Below are 22846 nucleotides of genomic sequence, written 5' to 3' on the forward strand. Positions count from 1 at the left end.
ATTCTTTGGACATATGCTTTCATTTCTCTTCACTAAGCACCTAGGAGTGATGTGGCTGTATTATATGTCAGGTGTGTGAGTAAGACTTGAGTAAATCTGCTTTTCAGAGTGACCTGTTATTTCACATCCCCATTAGCACTTCATGACATTCTAGGTTCTCCACATCCTCGGCAAAACTTGTCCTCCTTGCTGTTGTGGTTTTTAGGAAGCCTCCTAGGTGTGTAGGGATCTTTCTGTGGTTAGCATTTGCATTTTGCTAATAGCCAGTAGTGTTCAGCAGCTTTCCCTATTTACCATCCCAATTTCTTAGACAAAATGCCAGTTCAATTGTTTTATCAATTTTTTTAAAGTTGGGTCTTTCTGCACTTAGAATTGAATCTTCAAAAATCTTTATATAATTTGAAAGTCTGTTATTAGATACATAGTTTTCATATATTTTGTCCCAGTGTATGGCTATCATTTCATTCATTTGATGTCTCTGGAGAGTAGAAAACTGAGACCTTGGTAAGGTCTGCTTCATGTCTTTGTTCTATTATGCATTATTCTTGGGTATTGTATTGAAGAAATCTTTATGTGACCCAAAGTCTGAAACATATTTGAGGGGGGTTCATTGCAGAGTTCCAGAAACTATTCATTTTGTAACTAGAACTTTATTGTCATAAGTTGTATCCATTCAGTGACCTGTGCATTGTCTTCAGCAGCATCTACGCCAAAGAACAGAGTTGAGCACTTAGAACAAAGGCCCTGTGGTCTTTGTGCCTAAGGTCTGGCCTGTGCAGAAAGTGTTGGCCACTGATCTGGTGCCTCCACGGTATTAACTATGATGCTGAGGTCTGTAATGGGAATCACAAATCCCACTCCGAGGTCACACTCTGTCCACTGTCATCATGCCCTGTCGCTGAGTTAGGCATTCTTCCTAAAGTCTAAGACCCTGAAAAGCTGAAAAATGAAATCTCCTACCGATTAGGAAGGAGGAACAAACCTGTTCTATAAGCCCTGGATTTTCCTTCGGTGACTCCAGCAACACAATAAATAGCTGTGTATGGCTTACCAGAAGTAGTTCAGGGCTGTGGAGTTGGCTCAGGCAGTAAAGTGCTTGCTGAGGAACCAGGAGGACCTGAGTTTGCGTACCCAGCATCCATATAAAAAGCCAAGTGTGCTGGCGTGCCTCTGTGGAGGTCGGGGAGAGACAAGTGGATCCGTGGGGCTTGCTGGCTAGCTACTGTGGTCAAATTAGTGAGCTCCAGCTTCACTGAGACTCGGTCTGAGAAATGCATCCAGTGCTATCCTCTGGCTTCACACACACACACACACACACACACACACACACACGAGAGAGAGAGAGAGACGGAGACAGAGAGACAGAGAGAGAGAGAGTTGAATATCCTTTTTTTTTTTTTTCAGTATATCTTATTTAGATTCACAGCCTAAGTAGGAACATCATAGAATTGACTCTTAAGGTTTGGCCAGCCTTCTCTCTTTAAGGCAGTGGTCCTCAACCTTCCTATGCTGTGACCCTTTAATACAGTTCATGCTGTGGTGACCCCCAATCATTAAATTATTTTTGTCGCTACTTCATAACTATAATTTTGCTACTGTTGTGAATCATAATGTAAAATCTGTGTTTTTCAGTGTCTTTAGGTGACCCCTGTGAAAGGGTCATTTGACCCCTAGAGGGGTTGTGCCCCACAGGTTGAGAACCATTGCTCTAAGGAGAGTCTCTTTTGTGAGTGAACAAACTAAACTCCACAGACCTCACAAGCATCCCTGCTAAAGGCATGTGACCTGGTCCCCCAGGAGCCATTTTCTCATGCCCGATGATTTTACAACGAGCAGGGAGAGCTGTAACTAGCCCATCAGCAGTGTTCTGAGTCCTTCTCCCCTGCAGGGCTCCAGCACACACCCAGCCCAGACCACAGCCTCACAGCAGCACCAGTATGCTCTCTGGCACAGTAGCATTAGATAGAGCCCATGCGCAGTTATGTATCTCAGAGCCCGTCAGGTACCAGGGTCAAGGCCCACAGGCTCTGCTCAGACGGTTATGTTTCCACACTGATCACCTGCACATGGTTGCAGTTTCTGGACATTCATTTCTCTGCTGAGAACTGCAAAGCTCAGCGGCCTCAGACCTCTGTTAAGAACAGTGGTGACCCATAATCTCCTCCTAAAAGGTGAGTGTTTCTTTCCCTGGCACTGAGTTAAAACTGGGCCACTCCAATAAACAATGTCACACTGGTGGGTGATCCAAGCCTGGAACATACAGGACCCAGAGCTGGAGTCTACTGACGGAGCTCACAGTGTTCATGTATAAACACCCCAAAGTAGAAGGATACGTCAGAAAACAGTTTAGTATGGGGAAGGAGGTTGCTGGCTACCATCAGGTAGCCAGAGAGGACTTCTTAAGACCATGACCCGTGAGAACATGTGCAATGAGCTACTGAGCACTGTGCATGTCTGCTAGAAGAGATGCTACATGCATCCCCAGCACAGGCAGGACATGCCTCGTGTGCTCCAGGAACAATGAAGAGTCCCGAGTGGCTGGAGTGGAATTGCAGAGAGAAGAGATGGGGGTTGGGGAACCAACCAGATAGGCAAGAAGGCAGAGGGCAAATTTTGTAAGGCCTTGTAAATGGTCACATTAAAACAACAGAGAAAAAAATCTATAAATGTCCAATTTATAAACTGTCTCAATATTGCATTGAGCATCGTGAGCTTTTCCAGGACTAGGCAGAGGCAGGCAGAAGTGATTTCTTTTATTGGAAGCCATGTGGCCAACTGCATGTATAGCTGACTCCAGTAAGCCAGAGGCTTATCAGGCTGGCTCTGGCACGAGCCAATATTGCTGATTTAATTTGACCCACATGTGTTGGGCACCTGCTCGCCTACCTGGCCTGAAGCTTCAAGAGGCGCGTGTCTAACCATTTCCTCCCTCTAGTAAGAGGGGCCCAGATGGACGATAGAACCACCTGGGAAATTTAAAACTAGTCCAACAAAGACCAATTAAGCTAGAATCTCTGGGGGGTGGAGCTAAGTATCAGTACCTTTAAATAAATTACTCTCTAGGTCAAATGGCTTTCCAAAGTCACTTCCCTATTCCTTACTACATGCCTAGAGTTGGGAAATGGAATGTGTCACCATTTAGAATAGTCTAACTTAGCATACCACTTCTTTGCTGTTCAGTTCTAACTCTGCAGGTGTCCTCCCATCCTGGTCTTGTCTCATACAATAATTCCATTTCTGTTCAATTTCTCCCTGATCTTTGCCATTGTCTTAAGCTTTCTGTAATTTCTTTGCCTGAAAGACCCTCTCTTGACCTCAAGCTAAATCCTACAGGTCTTTGAGACTCAGCTCATGGCCTCTATGAAGTCTGCTTTGAGTGCCCCAGCCTGGAGTGAACACTCTCCACTCATCCCCTAAGGACCTGCTCTACACCAAGGCTGGGCAAACATTTTCTGTAAGGGAATAAATAGGAGCTGTTTTAGGCACTGTGCATTGTACCTGCCCCTGTTGCCCCTACTCTATTGTGCAATTATAGAGTAATTTTACTGCCCTATGCAGCAAGCAAAGTAGTGGGTATAGTTATATCCCATAATAGTAAAGCTGTCTTTTCCAAGGCAAGGAGCAAAGCCATAGTTTGCCAACTCTGCTCTAAGTCACTGATAGGACACTTAGTATTACTAGAGATATTCCATGTCTGCATCATGACTCTCAGCTTGCTCCCATATCCTAGAGAGAAAAGGCGCTGCGTAGCCAGTCGCCAGCAGTTGAAAGCAGAGCCTTGACTTGGGAGTCCTCTTGAGTCACTTCCATCTCCCAGTTCTATTCTGATTGCAGCTTTTTCATCCGCCCCACACACTTCCACCCTCATGCATAAAAGCGCACTTCCTGATTCCCGATGTAGGCTACATCAGGCACTTCCTAACGCCCTTTCTAAGGAAATGTACACTGTGACATCAGTGAGTGTCCTAGGCCACATCTGTTGGGAAACCAGTTTTCAACAGGACCCTTTGGAAGACTAAGATCATCGCCGCTTCCTCTCCAAAGATAGCTGTGAGAACAAGTCCTGAAGGGCAAAGGTCAAGTAGACATTAATTCACAATGGGGACCCACCCGGTAGGTGTCAGGGAAAGTGATGCAGAGGAAGGGCAAGGCAGGCTGGAGGGCAGGACCAGCATCCTTGATGAGGAAAGCTAATGCTAGAAGACGTTTACCCTGACCTTCTTCAAAGAGCAGTGGGCGTCCGTTTCCTCATTTATGTTGAGAGGCTGAGATTTCATGTCACAGGGATGACATATTTTGTTTTCTAACATGTTGTCCACAAGGAGAATATGCTTTGCTATGAAGAAGAAAGGCCAGTAGTTTGGGGCTGTTCACAGCCAGTGTTTATTTACTTTTATCTTTTTTTTTTTAAAGGTAAAATCTGAAGTGGAGAATAGAGACGCATAGGGACCACATGAAGCTCAACAGCCATATCGTGTAAAACAAAATATCTTTTCCTTTTTCAGAGGGTATTTATGGGGAAGCCATGGGAAGAAGTACAGCAGTTCTTCAGACTGGAGTACACATCCATAAATATAAAGACACCAGAGCATCAGTGACACTTAAAATAGTTAGAGCAAGGCAGTAAATATCCCTGCTTGCCACTGTTCCAGGCCATAGCAAGCATCCAGGCATGGACTTATTTTAAGAGTCTAGATAATCAGGAAATGGGGACCTTGAGAAAATTCACTCACACTTGTTCCTGCCCTTTCCTGGCACCAAGACAGAATTCCCAGGCCAGTGCCCTCCCTAGCATACCCGGCAGGAATGATGTGAATGAGTCTGGTGTCCCTGAAATAGACAGGTACTGAAAGTCCTGGGAAAATGAGGAACTCTACACTTGCCCTAATAAATCCTTCCTCACCATGAAATGGCTCTTGCAAACACCCCCTCATGTTCTGTGCCCCTCTGTGTCTGTGTGGTGCTAGAGTGGCAGTTTTACGGCAGCTGTAGAGTCCGGAGGCAGACTATAGACGAGAAAGGGCAGGATTGTGTCCAGGGCTTGTTAGGATCTGTAAAAGGAGAGACAGATTCTCCTGCCTCAATTCTCAGCCAGCTTTGTAAGGGAAAAGGCACCTTCATTGGAAGACCCATTTCCAAATCCACAGCATCTGGTTCTTCATTGATACATAACCAACCCCGCCCACAGAATTGACTCTAGTGAGGGTTAAATGAGAAGCTATGCGCAATGTGCCCAGGTTAGTGCTCAGTACAGAAGTGAAAGCTAATATGAGTTCATTTTTGCTAAGAGCCCTTCTCTTGCTACAAAATCTTCCATTTTAGGGACAGCTGCTGGCTGCCATCTCAAGTGTTAAGAAGTAGCTCAGAAGATGGGTGCCTTATTAGATGGTTCATGTATGGCACCTTCTAGGTGGGATCACAGAGGTACTGACCTGGGTGTGCGCCCTGGCATGAAAGAACTTCTTACAAAGATCTGCCCGAGAGTGATGATGATGATGATGATGAGAGAGAGAGAGAGAGAGAGAGAGAGAGAGAGAGCAGTGTAATAGGAGAAGGAGACAAGAGGGTTGATCAGCTGCTCCAAAAATTAATAATAGGAGATCAAGGCTCAGTCCTCTCAGGAAGGCCTCCTGCCTTCTATCCTTTAACGCCGATGCTGCCTAATAGGGCCATTCCTGTGCATTCCAGAGCCTAGCACAGTGATCAGAGCAGGCTGTAGAACCAGCATGCTTGGCTACACTACCTGAAGAACCTTAGGCAAATCATGCCAGCTCTCCTGCCTTTGAAAACTGTAGATGGATGGCTTCATAACCTTCCAGAGTTGTTGAAAGGAGTAAATATAGTATTTTAAAGATTACAGTAGTGCCTTTGTACACGGTACCTACCCAGTTCCTGTAGGTCACCACTGTATTGTTCTTACCCCAGCACTTCCCTTCTTGAAGTAGCAGAGTGGGGAAAGTTAAGACTATTGAAGTCAAGAAATGTGGTGGCCAGGTCCTAGCGGCGAGGATAAAGAGGATGATAGATACAGTCGGGCCTCAGTCAGCCTGCTTTTTCATTAATTTACACATCTTACACTGTTCTTATTTCTATAACTGTTTGCTTGTTCATTTTACGTACTTTTTAGTCAAGTTCTCTTTAAAAGTTCCAGCTTATCTCAGATAAAATATTCAAGAGTTCTGAGCCACTACTCAGCCAAAAGGATAAAACAAATGTGAATAGTTCTCTGGTCGAATCACAAAACCTTTCTGAGTCTTCCCTTCCTACTAGTAAAATGGGGCAGCAACCTCCATCTCAGACTTGGTTGGAGAACCGAATGAGATAAGCATACTAAATACATTTTTGCAAGCTCTAAACTTACACTCTCTAAAACTTATTGGCTGCCTTTTTCTTTAAGAAGCAAGAATGACCACAAAACAGGGCTCCTAGGATCCCAAGAAAAGGGCCAAACTCTGAGTGATTCTAGACACTTATGATGCTCTTCTAGATAAAAACAGTTTCTTCTCATTCCTTGCCTCACATTGGAATAGAGAGAGAGTTTTCTCTGTAAGGGCCCTTGGGGAAATATGATGCAGTCTGCCTTGGGGAAGGTCATCTGAGAAGACTTTGTGAAGAAATGGGAGCTACCTGGCTTCAAGAAGGACCTATAGCATTAGACAGGCCAGGAAAGCACGGCCTGGAGAGCTGTGAAGATGCAAATAAAGCAAAGAACACATTCCAGTTCTAAGTTCCACACTGGGCCTCTGGAGTCCAGAGCCTTGATTCCTTTTAGTGTGTGCGAATAATTGATGTTCACGGAAGTATAACTCAGCAGAACTTGATCACCAGTGCAGTTCTCCCCACTGGGGAGAAGGGGTGACAGGGTTTCCAGTGCTCTGCCTTTTCATGTGCTGTGTTTAGAGTTTGGAGATAAGAAGTTGGCTAATATTGTAGAAATTGGGTGAGTTTCATCTCTTACATAGTCAGGTTCTGTCTACTATACTATAGAGAAATACTACCCAGTTTCCACCTTATCTGTACTCCTTTACATCTTCTGGGTAAAGGAAATCATATCACCACACATACACTCCCTAACTTCCTTCTCTGCCCATCACTGGACCTGTCATTGCACAATCCTGAGAGCCTCCTCAAATCTTAAGGCCTCTAGAGTTTAAAATATATTATTTCAAGGGGCTGAAGTTGTAGTTTAACTTAACTATTTTTATTTCAAAAAGGTACTTTGCAGACACCTAAGAGACTGGCAGCCTTCTAAGTAACCAGGTAGCTGAGAGAAAAGTATCAGGAAGAATTTCCATCCCCTCCACTACCCATCAAATTTCAGTGCAAAGCATGTGTATGGAATATGCAAAATCAAATGACTAAAAGCTGGAAATATGGTTCAATCCCACAAATGTCTTTTGCGCAACTCTGTGTACCGAGAAGTCTATGTTATCTCTGCCCTCACCAGAATGCACGAATTAGGTGTCCAACTCTGCTGAGCTTCAGAAACAGGCCAGCTTAGAATGCCTCTCCCTGTGTGTGTACAAAGGGGGCAAAGGGAATAAGCCAGAATAACATTTGACGTCATTAAAATCCCAGCAAGGAATACAGTGGTGTCAGCTATTAATCCCAGCACCCGGGAGGCAGAGGCAGGCAGATCTCTGTGAGTTCGAGGCCAGCCTGGTCTACAAAGTGAGTTCCAGGACAACAAAGGCAGTTAAACAGAGAAAGCCTATCTCAAACACACACACACACACACACACACACACACACATACACACACACACACACACACACACACACACACACACACACACTCAAAAAGGGAATTCTCCTGACTGACTGTGGCTATCCCTCACTTCTAAGAGCCTACCAGAGCAAACCCTAGGAGGTGGATCAGGCCAAAGGGGACTAAATGATGATTACAGTAGCCGAACTGTGAAACAGAACCTTGTAATACATCTGTCTAACAGTTCAAATTCTTTCACCTTCCCTTTTAACACCTTATCTCTGAAAGGTATGTGAAAGATGAGTCAACCCCAAAGTCATTCTACCAAGAATGTTTTTATGTGAAAATCCATTGTAATTATAAAATTCCTTATTTCTCTCTTGGTCAGGCAGTTCAGAAATAATGAGCTCCCTGTACATTTTGTTTCCAAGGAGATAAGACCAGAAATTCATTCGAGGCCCTTCTGGACCCTGGCAGGAACCGTGGTGTGCAGTGTGGGACTCTTTGAAGTGGTATCAAGACAGATAAATCAGCGCAAGTCTGCGTCTGTTCTCCTGCCGGCTTCCTGAGCCCAGAAAAGGAATTTAGGCACAGAAAGTGACCATGGCACTTCTAAATGCACAACAGAGACTGCACATCCTCTTAGTTCCTGCCCTATAATCTTGTTCTCAACCCTAACAAACCTTTCCTGGCCTCTCAGATCCTCACCCAGGGCCATGGCTCAGAGACTGGCTCACCACAGTTAATTCAGGGCTATATAACAGAGATTAGAGTCAGAGTGAAGTGTTTATTCCAAGGACACTGAAATCATCTTGATGATGGTACAACTGCAGAGAGACAAAAACTATTACAAAAAAAAGTGGAGGAAAACTGAGTAAGCAAAGTCTTTACTAAACAATCATTGCAGATCTCTAATCCATACAAAACTCGATTTGATTATGAAATGATATATTTTTGTCTCAGTATCCATGAGTTCCATATTCAAGGATTCAACCAGATACATAACAAAAATAGAAAAACCCGTCTGTACTCAACATGCAGGCTGTCCTTGTTACTCCCTAAATGATATATATTATTATCCCTAAAAAATAAATAGTATAGCAACTATTTACATAGCATTTGCATGACTAGGTATGATCCAAAGCACACAAGAGGATGTGTGCATGTTACATGTAGATACTATGCCATTTTATGCAGAGGCTTGGACATTTACTGTTTTTTCTGTTTTCTATACCCAAAGGGGTCCAGAAACTGTCCTCCCATACATACCAAGGGGTAAGTGTTCCATTCTTGGGTGGACATAAAAGTTGTTTATATTTGCATAATTCATAGATTCCTGCCATCCAGAGAGCTGTCTTTGCTCTTCTCTTTATTTTGATGTTGAAAAAAGAAAATTGCAAATGCTGCCAATGTGACTTTAAAATAACCCCTGTGTCCCTGTCACATCCATTCCTTGAGAACTTCATTACTTCCTGGCACAAGAAGGTATTCTAGGCTCATCTTAAACTCTCTCTGCTCTGGGCCTAGAGAGTAAAGCATTGCTTATTCAGACAATTACCATTTGTCCATTGGACTTTGCTCCAAAGAACTCTTAATTTTGCGATCAACAAAGCAATCAGATGATAAACTAGTTTTGTTCAACTGTGAGGAAGATCTGTTAAAGTTGGGAAAGAAGTCGTCAGCATCTGAATAAATAAAGACATTCTATCCCATGCACTGAACTATCCATAAGGCCTGATAGATAGCGGAGACACTTGTCTGCAGAGCAAACCCTGGGGAGAGAGAGAAAGGAACCGTGTTGGGAAATCGGGTACGTGTGTGAGCACTGCAAGCATTAGGCCCATAAGCCCGTTTTCTGAGACATCAACAGCTCTGTTGCCCAGTGCCTGTGTTCTGCAGCAGCCAGCAATCACACTCAAGATCTAAGATCTGGACAGACAGCATTCATATGTTCTCATACATCGATCTTATATAAGACATTTTTCTTTAATGAGCTTTTGTTGTGAAACAGTCACAAATGTGGACAAGATAATACTAATTTTTCCACTTGATCCATTTGAGAGTATGTTCCTGACCCCATTACCTACTATATAATCCCTCAAGGTTAACTAATTGTCCCAGTTGCATCCTTAAAGTGAAAGAATCCAACCTGGATCACACATGCGTTTAGTTACCGTGTCTCTTAGCTGAACAGTTCGTTGGAATTCCTTGACCTCTGAAGATACTTCTGAAGGGCACAGACTTACTGTCATAGTGTGTCCTTCAATGCAGGGGTGTCTGATGTCACCTCATAATTAGATTCAGGCTGTGAATATTTAGCAGGAAGAAGCAAGTGCACTGGGTTCATCACCTTGCACCCAGTCACGTGATCATAACAACAGCTGTACCCTCACAGCTAATGTGAATTCCAATCACTTGCTAAAATGTCTATTGCGTTTTCCTTTGTAAAGTTATTCAACTTCTCTGGTCATTGGTAATATTCATAGGGAGATACTTTAAAGTATTAGTAAATATTCTGTTCTAGGATGGATTTAAATGTTGTGTATATTTGCATGATTCATGGATTCCTGCCATTCAGAGAACTATCATCTTGTGTGGTCCTTTTTATTTTTGATGTAAAAGAAATTCCAAGACACAGCCAATGAGACTTTGAAATGGCCCCTGTATCTCCTGACACTGCCATGCCATCCTCTGAGAACTCCAGTACTTCCAGGCCCAAGAAGATAGTCCAGGGTCACCTCAAGCTTTCCCCACTCCTGGCATAGAGAATAGTTCTAGAAGTCACTACTGTGATGCCACTGTTCTTAGGACATAAGCATGTATACACTCAGTTGTACATGCAGTTAACAGTACTATAATTTCTGTATTCATCTGTGCATTAACCCACGAGTTCTCCCTCGTGCCTCCAATTCTGACCCAGCACTATAGAATTCGATCTCTATTTCCTCTTTCTATATTTGTAGGCATATGGCCTCTACTGTTCTTAATATATTTACTGACTTGGCCAAGCCTCTCTGCATAGGCAATCTCATCTTATGGCTGTCTCTTGGCCTTACCCATACACCATTCTCACCCCACTTGTGATCCCTCACCATCCACCTAACCACCACCATGAGCATCTTAGTTTCTGTTGCTGTAATATATATATATATATATATATATATATATATATATATATATATATATGAAACTCAGTAACTCTAGGAAGATTGGGGTGGCTAGGGGCTTATAGTTCTGGAAACTGAAACTCCAAGAGCACAATATGGGCATCTTCTTAGCTCTTAGTGAGGATGTCTTTCTGCTTCAACTCCTGGTGGAGAACAGAAGGACAAGCGAATGTATAGAAAAGATGCCAAACTCCTCCTCCTGGCTAAGTTGTTCCTGTGAGAAAACATCAACCCATTTAGGAGGACTCTGTCCTTGTGATCCAGACACCCACTAAGTTTCAGCTCCAAACCCCACATTTTCCAACATGTGAGTTTGGTTGGGGGTACACACTCAAACCAGAGCAACACCATTTGTGTGCTTGGGACTTCACTGCTCAGACTTAGTGCCCATTCTCAGCTATCTCGACTTTCCCTCCTCTCTGAACTCTGCCTCAGTTAGCCTCACACACTGGGCTTCTAACTGAATTATTCAAGAAGGAAGGGGGAAAGGTTGAGAAGTTTCTGGTGCAAGACAGAAAATAGATTACCTCCAGACTAGAAACTGAAAAGTGAAAATGCAGAGAGTAAGGAGCCTGGGTGTTAGATGATGCCCAGCCTTTGGAACCCTGGGGCAGGAAGCATCTGGTTGGCCAGGACTCTGACTACTGTGTAAGCCAAGGAAGCATTCACAATGTCACATCTTACCTGGTGCCACATGGGAAGTGCTCCACATCGTATACTTCTAAGTGAAAGAATGTTGCTGTTGGTACCCTTTCTACTGTCTCTGTGTACATGGGGATTCTTAGCCTGGGTCCAGGAATTTGAGACACTTTCTAAGCCCCAAGTGCATATGTAAATGTGCTTTCTTTCTCATACAAGAACATAGAACTTCCTTCAGAATCTCTAAGAGATCTGTGATCCTCCAATATTTACCTACTGACTGTGTACAAAGGGTTAACAGAAGACTCAATCTTACTGAAATCAAAGTAAGGCAGATAAAAAGGAAATGTTATTTGTTGGGTAGGAGATTTGTAAAGACAAAGATTTTATATTAATTGATGATGATGCCATAACAAAGTACCACAGACTTCATGGTCCAACACAATACAAATTTATTCTCTTTGAGTTATGGAGGTCAGAATTTCAAAATAGACATTGCTAGGTTGAAGTCAAGGTTGGCCAAGCTTCCAGAAGTTCTAACAGGACATCTATCCCCTTGCCTTTACCAGCTTCTAGAAGCTACCTCTGTTGTTTGGCTGTGACCATTGTTCTATCTTTAAGGATGACAGAGGGCACCACAAATCTTTCTCTAACACTCCGTTTCCCCTCTTTTAAGTACCCCTTTGATTGCATTGGACTAGCCAGAATATTCTAGAATAATCAACCCGGTAGAGATGCTTTCTTAATCACATCTGAAAAGAGCAATTACCTATAAAGTAGCATATTCATAGGTTTCCAGGATTGGGGTGTAAACTTTTGAAAATAGAGGCCTTTGTTCTACCTACTGACTATAATATTCAAGAATGGAGTGACATACCATCATGATTTGTAGCCCAAAACATACATTAGCATAACATTTCTGGGTGACAAGTTAGCAATGCATAATCAGTATTCTTAGTGATACTCATTAACCCATCAGTGTTCCTTCAGTGAGATGATGTGAGAGCCATCGGTACACAGGGACAGAACTGCTAAGAACTTTCCCTTAGCATAGTTTGTATTCATGACAAACTGGAAATTACATAATTCTCTGCAGAGACATCATAACTAAAAGATCCTGATACGTTTACATAAGACCCTTTGGCAACAGTTTTGAAGGATGGAGTGGTTCTCTTATGTATTAATGGGAAGACTCTACAATTCTGTAAGCTATCTAGCGAAATATGTGTATCTATGGGTCGGAAGGGACACTATCCAGAGCTGTGTATCTCTGAGTAGTGGGAATTGGGGGCTTTCTTAATTGTCATATTTTTCTGAACTTTTAATCCATAAAGAACTTTCACTGGTATTTTTTAAAGCAGCAAAATGAGACTTTTAACTAGGAAAAGAGGTATCGAATTCTTTCTCTGGTGAAAATGACTGTTTTCTTTGGAGGTAAAAACATGTAGTGCACAGGCATTTAGTGGTTTTACCGGACCATTTGTTCTCAGCATATAGAAACCCTAATGATCTCATGTCCCAGACGACAGCTTCTAGACTGCCACTTCTTTTAAAAGTTATATTTGGGTGCGGCCGTGTGGATTCATTTAGATGTTGTCTATGGTTGCTTTCAAGTGTGGATTCATTTAGATGTTGTCTATGGTTGCTTTCAAATTACAGTGAGAGCTAAGCAATGACAGAGATAATATGGCCGTAATCTAAAATATTCACCCTCCACCCCTTCACTGATAAAAGCCCACCAGCTCCTGCCCTCGGCTTCCTGACTAGCAGCAGTGACACTAATCCACTACTCAGTTTTTAATCAAGTTTTTTGACAGATTGCAATATATAAACATCTAATAGTAAACACTTGTCACTTCAGACCTTGGCTACTCACCCTTTCCCTACCATCATAACCCAAAAATACATTTAGGGGAGGGGGAAATCTCATCACTGTGGGAAAAGGTGGTTCTCCTGTATATGTTATCTAGGATTTCCTACATTTGGTCTTTAGAAAGATTTAAGAACAAAATTTTAAGAAAATTCTAATTCTACATATTAAAGTTGAATAGAGGTGTCCAAACCGAGGGCCTTTGTTCTGTCTAATCCTAAACCTTCAGGGTTCCATGTCTTTACCATATTAGAGATGCCTTTGGGAAGCTCTGTGGGAACATTTGGTCTCCCCTCCTATATAAACTGATGGCATGACCAATCCAAGGTATGGCTAAGGGGAATATTTTTTATTGTAGATATGAAGGAGAGAACAGCCAGAGGCACCTGTAAGAGTCCAGAGCAGAGAGAAAGTAGACTGAACAAGGCCAGCGGAATGGGCCTGGCCAGGAGAAGAGATGGGGGATGGGAAGTAAGTGAGCGGTGAAGACGAAGAGGGGACCAAGACATGAAGACAGAGAGAGAGAGGATAGCTGAAATATCGGGGTTATAAGAGGAAATGAGTACCTTGGGGGCAGGAAGCTCCTGAGCTGGAGACCTTTATAATCGAGTAGGAGGTGAGGAAAGTTAGATACCTGGGATACTTGAGGGAGCCTGGAGAACACATGCACTCTGGTATGCTAATGGGCACCACAAATAACCATTTGTCACTTCTGCCAGTGATAAGGGAACTGGCTCCCTTGATAGAGAGGAACCAGCTTCCCAAGTTCCAGAGGAATGCTAGCTTTTGGACCTGACACCGCCATCATTTACACGGAGACCAGGTACACAGCCCTTTCCAAATGTATTCTCCACTCCAGACCTCAGCCTCCTGATGTGAATGCTCAAGAGAACAAGAACTCTAGAAAGAAAGAAATTCCACCCGGCAGTTACCTGTTCCCATCCAGACAGTATGTGTTTTACCTCCTCCAGGCCTAGATGTCTCCAAATGCCAGATTGCCTAAGGAGGCAGCACTGGTTTTAGGGCCTCTAAATCCAAGTGGTTCTTTCAAAACCCAGAATTTTCCTAGATGATCTGAACCATGCTACCTATCCTTATACCTTCAGGGAGCCCACTAAATGCTCCAAGGGAATCTGTGGATTATATAGATCCATGGTAGATCCAGAACCATACCCAAAGTAGATCAGAAGCCCAAGCAACACTAGAAATGAAGATTGCAAACAACCGTCAGTGCATCTGAACAGCCGCCGTCAGCTCTTCACATGACTATGCCATGGCTGCCATGGATGTCCCAATACGAGCTGTGGGTTTCTGACCTCCTCTTCTAAAGATATGTCTATTTATGGGTCCCTGAAAAACCACACATTCTTGGAGCTTGCCTGCCAGAGGCCAGACATCACCTGCCAGATGTGTTCCTGACCAGCAGCTCTCAGCCAGCAGCATCCTTCCACAGAGTTGCTGCTCTGTCCTTATTCTTCCCGAACCTTTCTGTGGCTCTCATCCCTCCTCCAGCTTGCCTGCTTAACTCTAATCTTTATTCGCCTCACTCACATTGTTTATTATTTTCTTTACTTTGTTGAGAAGTTCCTGGAGCCTCAGGACCCAGGAGACTTATGTGCAAATAATAAATTCAGGGAAGGTCTTCACATCGCCCCAGCGGCCCCACCCCTCCGCCGCACTCTGGAATTCCTCGTCAGCAGTTGTTCCTTCCTGTGGCCTGCCAGTGAACCCCAGTCGGCCTCTCAGGATACCTGCTATGAATATTAGCCATTCTTCATCTCCGCTGCTGTTCTGTGGCTTTGGTTCAGTAGAAATGAACTGAAATGCGGTGTATACGGGGCTCCGAGCGAAGGCTCCTTTTGTGTGTGTGCGCGCATATGGGTTTTTATTTCTTTTGCAAGGGCTCTTGCCGGTACACAGAGCCAAACCTAGCATGAGCTCATGAAGGCATGTTGGCTCTGGGCAGCTGCGGGCTTGTGCTTACTCCCCAGCCTAATCTGGATATTTTCTAGCTTGCCTCTCCATTGGCTGGAGTGAGCACAACTGCTTTGCTCAGGAGAGGGATGCAGGCTGCCTTGGGTCAATAGCTTTTACCCTGACCCTGCTGTTTCCATGTGAGGCAGGGCAGCTGCACTTCAGTGATACTTCCAACATCCTGAAGTAATGAGTCATTTCCAACCAAACATGGAACCCCAGCCTCCTTCCTTACAGACCGCGACTTGGTGGGAGTGACAGATGTAGACAGAGAGAAGAGCTCTGACTTGAGTAGCGTGGCCTCATGTGATCCACATCTTGGGGACTCGAGGACAGGCATTAGGTCAGTGGATTGAGACTCCTCCCTGGGCCCCACACAGCTGGCAACCAGACCTCCCTGGGGCCATTCTATCCTTCCCTCCTGCAGGCTGGGTAGCACCTGCCAGCAGCCTGAAGGTAAAGTCAACCAGGGATTTATAAACCCAGAAAGTTGAAACTTTTTTAAAATGCTGATGTGTTTTTAAGAGGTGAGGTTTATGCCAAGAGCCTACTGGCAGAAAGGGACACAGGGGAATTCTGTGTATTATCCACTTGTGATAAGTCAAATCTCAATTTTTACTGTGAATTTTAAAAATTGAACCAATTTTCTTGACCTTGTCTTTGCCTCTTCTCTCTCTGGTCCCCCTTCTGAAATGAGGTCCAGGCATCCCTGAATCAGGATGATGTTCAACACCACCAAGCTCTACCTTAAACAATGCAATCCTATTTTCATAGCCAAGACTGAGGATGCCTGTGTCTCAGACATGGGCATCTCACCTTCCTTACCTATAAGGGAATAATCAGATCCTAGGGTATACATAAGGGCAATCAACCAGCAGTAAGTGCCTAAATCATTTTAGAGAAAGAAAAGGCCTTGATCAAGTCATAAATCTGGACAGAGCTACTTTTCATGCTGAGAAATATATCAAATTCTTCCACCAGATGCCCAGGAGCATGGGAGACATTCGTATACCCCCTGCCAATGGAAACCCAAAGCTTACCCTTAGGGGTAGAAAGACATTTGGGGAATGGAAAACGAGCTTGTGCAGTTCTATTTTTCCAGGAATGTTTTAAAGTTAGTTTTCTTTGGGCAAATGTGCATGGGAATAGTCTTAGCCTGGTTATTTGACCAGCTTATTGGGAGGTCCCAGAAATCTGAGTGAAAATTAAAGTTGCTTGTCTTCTTCCATGGCCTTCTGGGGTCCAGCTGACAAATGGGGAGTCAGGAACTGGGGTTTTCCAATATAAATTAATCATTTCTCCCAGCCCACTGCCTGATGCCAGTTCCCACTCACTCTCTGCTATTTTAGAGACCATACTCAGTGCCCAGGGGGACCCAAGCTGAAAAAAAGCAGGGACCAGAAGAGGCAGTGAAGTAGCATGCCTGCTTCGGTTGGTCACCCATGGCCCTAGCCTGGGCCCCCACACCCTCTCAGACCACTGGCAGACCGGAGGGGCCCCTATAAATTCTAAAGTACCGAGCGAGTGTTTTCCAGTTTTGTAAAATTAAATTAAGGAAAGGACTTCCAGACTGACTACACCAAGTGCCAAGTTTCATCCCAACACACATCATTTTTATAGTAACGTTTTAAGTCCGTGAAAAACACGGGATTATAATGAAAATGCTGACAGGCCTGGAGCCAGCTCATGAAGTAATAATGCCACGTCTTTAATATTTTTACACAGCACGTCCCAACCTGCCACAGCCTGCCTTTCCTGTAGATAGCAGGGAAATAAGTGAAAATTCCCAGGGTGCTGTTTTCTCCTCCTCCTTGGGACGACACTCGCATTTCCAAAGCTTTCTTCCTCATGGACCTCTGGAGCCCAGATACTGTGATTAATGTATCAACCTAAGCTAGTTTTGTGTTTGCTTGTTTGTTTGGTTTTTGTTTTTCTAAGTTTTTTTTTTTATCTGGAGAAGTGGGGGTAGGCAGGGATATGTGCTCTAAAACCTTACTTCTGCTCATTAAGGCTCAGGACTCATGAAAATCAACTTAGGATACGCGGCTCACTCAAGTGACAGACAGCTAATGGATCTAGAGTTGGCTTGATCTCTACAGAGAAGCCCACAACCCAAGCTGCTTGCCAGAGCTCCTGGTGGTTTTCAGCCCTTTAAATCAACAGCAACAACAAAAGTCTCCTCAATACTGATCACTGTGAGTTCAGAGCCTCTTTGGAAATGGGGGCTCAAAGGCAGCCTTATCACATTACCTTTAAGGTCCGTAGCATCTCCAGTGGATACAGCATTCAAGGAAGCTGGAAGCCAGGGCCACCAGGCCACCAGGCCACCAGGCCACCCACTTTTCTACCCCGGTGTTTCTCTCACCTGTCAAACTTGGGCTGTTTCCCTGAGACAGGCTACTACAGCTCTAAAAACCAGCATAAAATCAGAACATGGAGCTAATGAAAGTCAGTGAGGAGCATTTAATAGGAGCAGGAGTGTCAGCTGGACTGAATTTCTGGGCTTCCTGGGGCCCACTGACTCTGCCACGTGTGGAGCAAATGATGTGGAATTCCTGGGCATTTCACTCATGCTTCCTAGACCCGAATACTCTTGGTCTCTTCTCTGTTTTTTGTCGGTGTTCGGGGATGTTATAGGCATTAGGAGGAGACGTGGTTTTGCCTATATTTAAGGTAACAATCAGAAATAAGAATTGTTTATATAATTGTCCTTATTTGGTACATCTTCACTCTGAATATGTTCACTGCACAGTCAGTATGTGGGAGGAGGAAGAGGAGATAAATGTGATGGGGAAAAAAAAATGAAAGAGCAAACCTGCATCCATGTGATCACACCTGGCTTTGGCTCAACGGAGAACCACAGCAGGCCTAAGAATGGAAAGCCTAAAGGCAGTGTTTTCTTTCTCTGGTTAAGAAGGGCTGGTGGAGGAGGTTTTCTGCTGCCAGAACTCTCATTAGCCAGGCAGCTTTCCCAAACACTACTTCCCCTCGGCCACTCCACAGCCCAAGTTCTTTGACAGCTGAGGTCTGAGGAGTGAGTACTGTCCATCCCTCTGATTGTCCATTTCCTCGGGAAGGCACTGAGGCTTGAAGAATAGGAAAGGCTGCCATTTACGAAGCTGAGAAGAATGCAGGAAAGAGAGGTGTTCACCCCTCTTCATTCCCCGTGCGTTAAACACTACTACATTTCTCACTGATGCAGAAATTGGGATGTGGGAGTCATTACTTGGCCTCTTTGGAGGCGTGGAAGACATTGCACAGTTTTGGATGTCCTTGTAAATGGCACACAGAAAGAGTGCTCAGCTTCAAAAAGAAATGATGGATATGTCTTTTACCTTAACAAATGAGAAATATCCGTGACAGAAGGGAACCCTGTTACAAGCCAGGTTTTCTCATTAGCAATGAAACATGGATAATTATTCTCTGGGAACATACACAGTGGGAATTCATGTTAGCCCTTTATTTTGACTATTTCTGGTGGCAATCCTCAGAGATCATGGTGCGCACACGCACACGCGCACACACACACACACACACACAATGTTAAAGCTCAGGAACCTGCACTGCATGTGCACTAAGAATACTACTACTTGGCCAAAGGCTGTTTTAAGGAGATACCTGTGTGTGCAGTCAAAAGCACTGAGGCAAAACAGCAATGGAAAGGGCAGGTGGCAAACAATTTTTATTTACTTTGGTTAGAATTCATGTTTTTGGTCTCTCTCTTTGAAAAGTAGACCAAAGTGAGTCTTCCCTTAGAGAATTTTTCAATTCAAGATGAATAATCTCGCCGGGCGGTGGTGGCGCACACCTTTAATCCCAGCACTCGGGAGGCAGAGCCAGGCGGATCTCTGTGAGTTCGAGGCCAGCCTGGGCTACCAAGTGAGTTCCAGGAAAGGCGCAAAGCTACACAGAGAAACCCTGTCTCGAAAAACCAAAAAAAAAAAAAAAATGAATAATCTCATACATTTAAAGTGCACTCTCTATGGTCACTATTCTGATATGGAAGAAATCCCATCATTTGTGCAGCAAATGCACACAGTCTTAGGAGGGTGAAGGGACGTTAGAAGTGCCTTAGTTAGGGTGTGCATTCGACAACCTGTAACAAAGACCTCAAACACCCACACCTCTGTGCCCATCTGGGACTCCTTAGAGTCCAAGCTGATGCCCAGGTCTTTTTCGATACCACCCAGCCACCCACAATTCATCCAGCCAACCAACCACTGGGCCCAGGGACTGCGTCCATGTGGAGCAGACCCTAAACCCTACTTAGCAGTCCCCTTCCCTGCCCTCTTGCCTAGCAGAACTTAACCCAGAGAGACTTTTGTTTCGAGTCCTAGTATACAGGAAGATAGCCCAGCCTGGCCTGCTAGGCATGGGGGTAAACTTGCTTCAAACTTCTATGGCTCTGGCCACAGAATGGTGTTGCCCTTTTCTTCCCAACAGAATGATTGGCTGTCTGCACACACCCTCATTAGCAGGATGGAGGGAGGGGGTGGGACAAGCCTTTCCATTCCCTGAACGGAACTGGAAGCTACAGTTCTTCTGCCAGGGAGGCTGAGGGTGCCTCTGACCTGACAGCACTTCATCTGTAATTCAGGACTTGATTTGCTCTGAGAACAACAGGAGGGAGAGTGCCCAGCAGCATCTTCCTAGAGGACAGCCAGGTCAAAATCTTCAGAATCAGAGTGACAAGAGTGACAATGATCTCTGACTCCAGCAGAGCTGAGTGAGGGCAGGGGAACCTTTAAAACATTTAGGAAAAGGGCTGGGGAGGTGGCTCATTAAGAGCACTGGCTACTCTTGCAGAGGACCTGGGTTCAGTTTCCAGCACCCGCATGGTGGCTCACATCCATCCATTACTCCAGTTCCAGGGATCCACCACCCTCTTCTGACCTCTGCAGATACCAAGCACACACTTGGTATACATGCATATAGCAGACAAAACTCATACGCATAAAATAAAAATAAATGTATTATAAAACCCTTTAGAAGACACTGGCAAACGATGGGCTGGTCCAGCCATTATTTCTCACTTGTTGAAAATCTTATGGAAAAAAGAGTTGACTAAACTGACTATAGGAAAAGTGATTATTTAGACACTGAGTTATTCCTGAAGATCAATGAAAGAAATAATGCAAACATGAATTATGAATAATTTTGGATTTATACTGAGTAAATAAAACAGCACATGACCTTCCCTGCCTCACCATCCAGCTGCATTAAATGTCATTCCTGCATTTGTGCCTCTACCCAAAGATTTATAGATGGTGAAATACACAAATTCTGATGGTGCCACTTCTATGCACAATTAGTCGTCTTCTCAGTTTGCAAAATAATGGCTCTCTCTCTCTCTCTCTCTCTCTCTCTCTCTCTCTCTCTGTGTGTGTGTGTGTGTGTGTGTGTGTGTGTGTGTGTATGTTTCATTGCACTTGGCTCTTATTTGCCCCCACATTCTATCCTCTCTATCCCTCCTCTCACACTGGTCCTCTTCCTACTTCCAAACTGTCGCCCTGTTATTTTGTCTTTTTAATTCCATACAAGCTGGGAGCTCCTTGGAAGAGAGGAGGTTGTCCCAACTACCTTCATAATCCCCAGAGCTGTAGGTGCCAAGTAGATACTTGTTGAACTGAACTGAAGGAAAACCTCAGTTTCTCTACATTTTAATGATTTAGAATGCACTGTGAGTTTCAAAACAGCTTTCCTAGTGAGGCTAAGTCATCAGGCTACAGCAGCAAACACAGCAAGTGCCCCAGATTCAGAGGAAATGTGTTTTTCCTCACAATGACAATCTGTTTTACCAATTTCATAATATGTGTTCAGTTTAATATCTTAGAATTCTAATGTATCAAAATATGTTATAGCTACATAGAATAGGGCTGCACCCACCTAATCCACATTCCATAGATAAGAATAGGGTTGTTCTTCATTTATGGACAAATGAAGCCAATGGATAAAATTATTTCCTAGTGTCTGCTGAAGATATATTACTTCAAAATTAATATAAAGTAACATGACAGTAGGGATTAGATTTAAATTAGAAGTTTGATTCTTAAGTCTTACTTAAGAATATTGTATTTTTTCCCAACATTTGAAGAAAAACTTTCTTTATAAATGAATCAGTGGAAGAGCTACCAGGAAAAAAAAAAAAAAAAAAAAACTTTCAATGAATTAATGGCAACCGTGCCATTGTTTTAGAAGTTAGTGTAGAGACAGGAAGAGAAATAGCCACTTTGTGTTCTTCAAGCTTTTTTATTGAACTGAATGAAGAATAGTTGCCCTCCCAGAAGTCCAGAGAGTGAAAACACCCCCTTTCCTTGGGAAAAGCAAGCATAATCAAAATACTATCAGTAAGACCATGACATGTGCACAATTCCTAGAGCCATGGAAACATGCAAGAGCTCACCAGGAATGTGGGCTTTGGCTGTACCAATGACTATCTTCTCTCTTCTTCTAGGCTGCCCCATCAAAGGTCACCCCACCCCCAATATCACCTGGTTCCAAAATGGCCGGCCAATTGCCACTGCCCCGGGGCTCACCCACCACATCTGGGGAGCTGGGCAGATCCTCCGGGTTGCAAATCTCAGTGGAGGGCCTCAAGGGGAGTTCAGCTGCCTGGCTCAGAATGAAGCCGGAACGCTCATGCAGAAAGCATCTTTGGTGATCCAAGGTGAGAAATCTCCGGGCTTGGAACAGCAGCACACTTATTTGGGAATCCATTCTCTAGTGGAACATACTGATGTCATCTCTGGTGGCTAATGTCTCTGTACCGGAAAACCTTACTTCTGGCATGACCACCTTCAGCAGAGCGCCTGGGACCTACCCCAGCTGAGCCTGTTAAAATCAGGATGGAGAGGGCCTCACTGTCAGATACACATGTTTCCTTTAAGTTGATTTAACTAAGGAAGGCTACACACAGCACGTTTCTTAAAATCCATGTCTTCTCTAATCAAACCAGGTTAGTCACTTACCTTCTGCCTAGAGAGAGCAGTGTAGGCCACACATTCCAGGGTGGTCAGCCATAGTCCCACACAAAGGGCTTTCTAGGTGCCTTTCCTTTGGCTTTGGTGCTGGCAAAAGAAAAAAAACAACAAAAAAAAACTGATAGCGCAGCCTGCCTGCATGGCTGGGAGTGAGCCTTCCAGGAATACGGGCAGGTCAGCAAGTCCACACTCACCGCACCAGCCAGAGTTGCTAATGAGCTGAAAGCAGCCTGAAGAAAGCCCAAGCTGGCCTCTCTATGGAAACTGTGGGAGGCTGCTTTCCATGGGCAGGTTCTACTGCGTTGTATGTGACAGTTGAGGAAAAGCAAAATGCTATGGAATGTACTCCCAAGACCAAGTAGGACTCTGCGGGGAGGGTGGCCTGCTCTTTCCAATATTGTGTGAAGGGAGAGAGGTTTTTCTAAGCCTACGGATCTGCTGGAACAACCTCCCCTGCCACTTGGCTCTCCAAATAGGAAAATAATGTCCCCCCCCTTCTCACTCCCTA

General features: G+C 44.2%; 1 protein-coding gene across 1 annotated transcript in view; it reads left to right on the forward strand.

Annotated features, from left to right (window-relative positions):
* Adamtsl1 (ADAMTS like 1) overlaps window positions 1-22846 on the forward strand; it is a 359842-nt gene that overhangs the window by 322030 nt on the left and 14966 nt on the right. Inside the window, exon 25 of the mRNA XM_059255823.1 lies at window positions 21813-22025. Coding sequence (XP_059111806.1) covers window positions 21813-22025 — 213 coding nt within the window. The remainder of the gene's footprint in view (window positions 1-21812; window positions 22026-22846) is intronic.

This window comes from Peromyscus eremicus, chromosome 2, assembly GCF_949786415.1.
Source record: "Peromyscus eremicus chromosome 2, PerEre_H2_v1, whole genome shotgun sequence".
NCBI lineage: Eukaryota > Metazoa > Chordata > Mammalia > Rodentia > Cricetidae > Peromyscus > Peromyscus eremicus.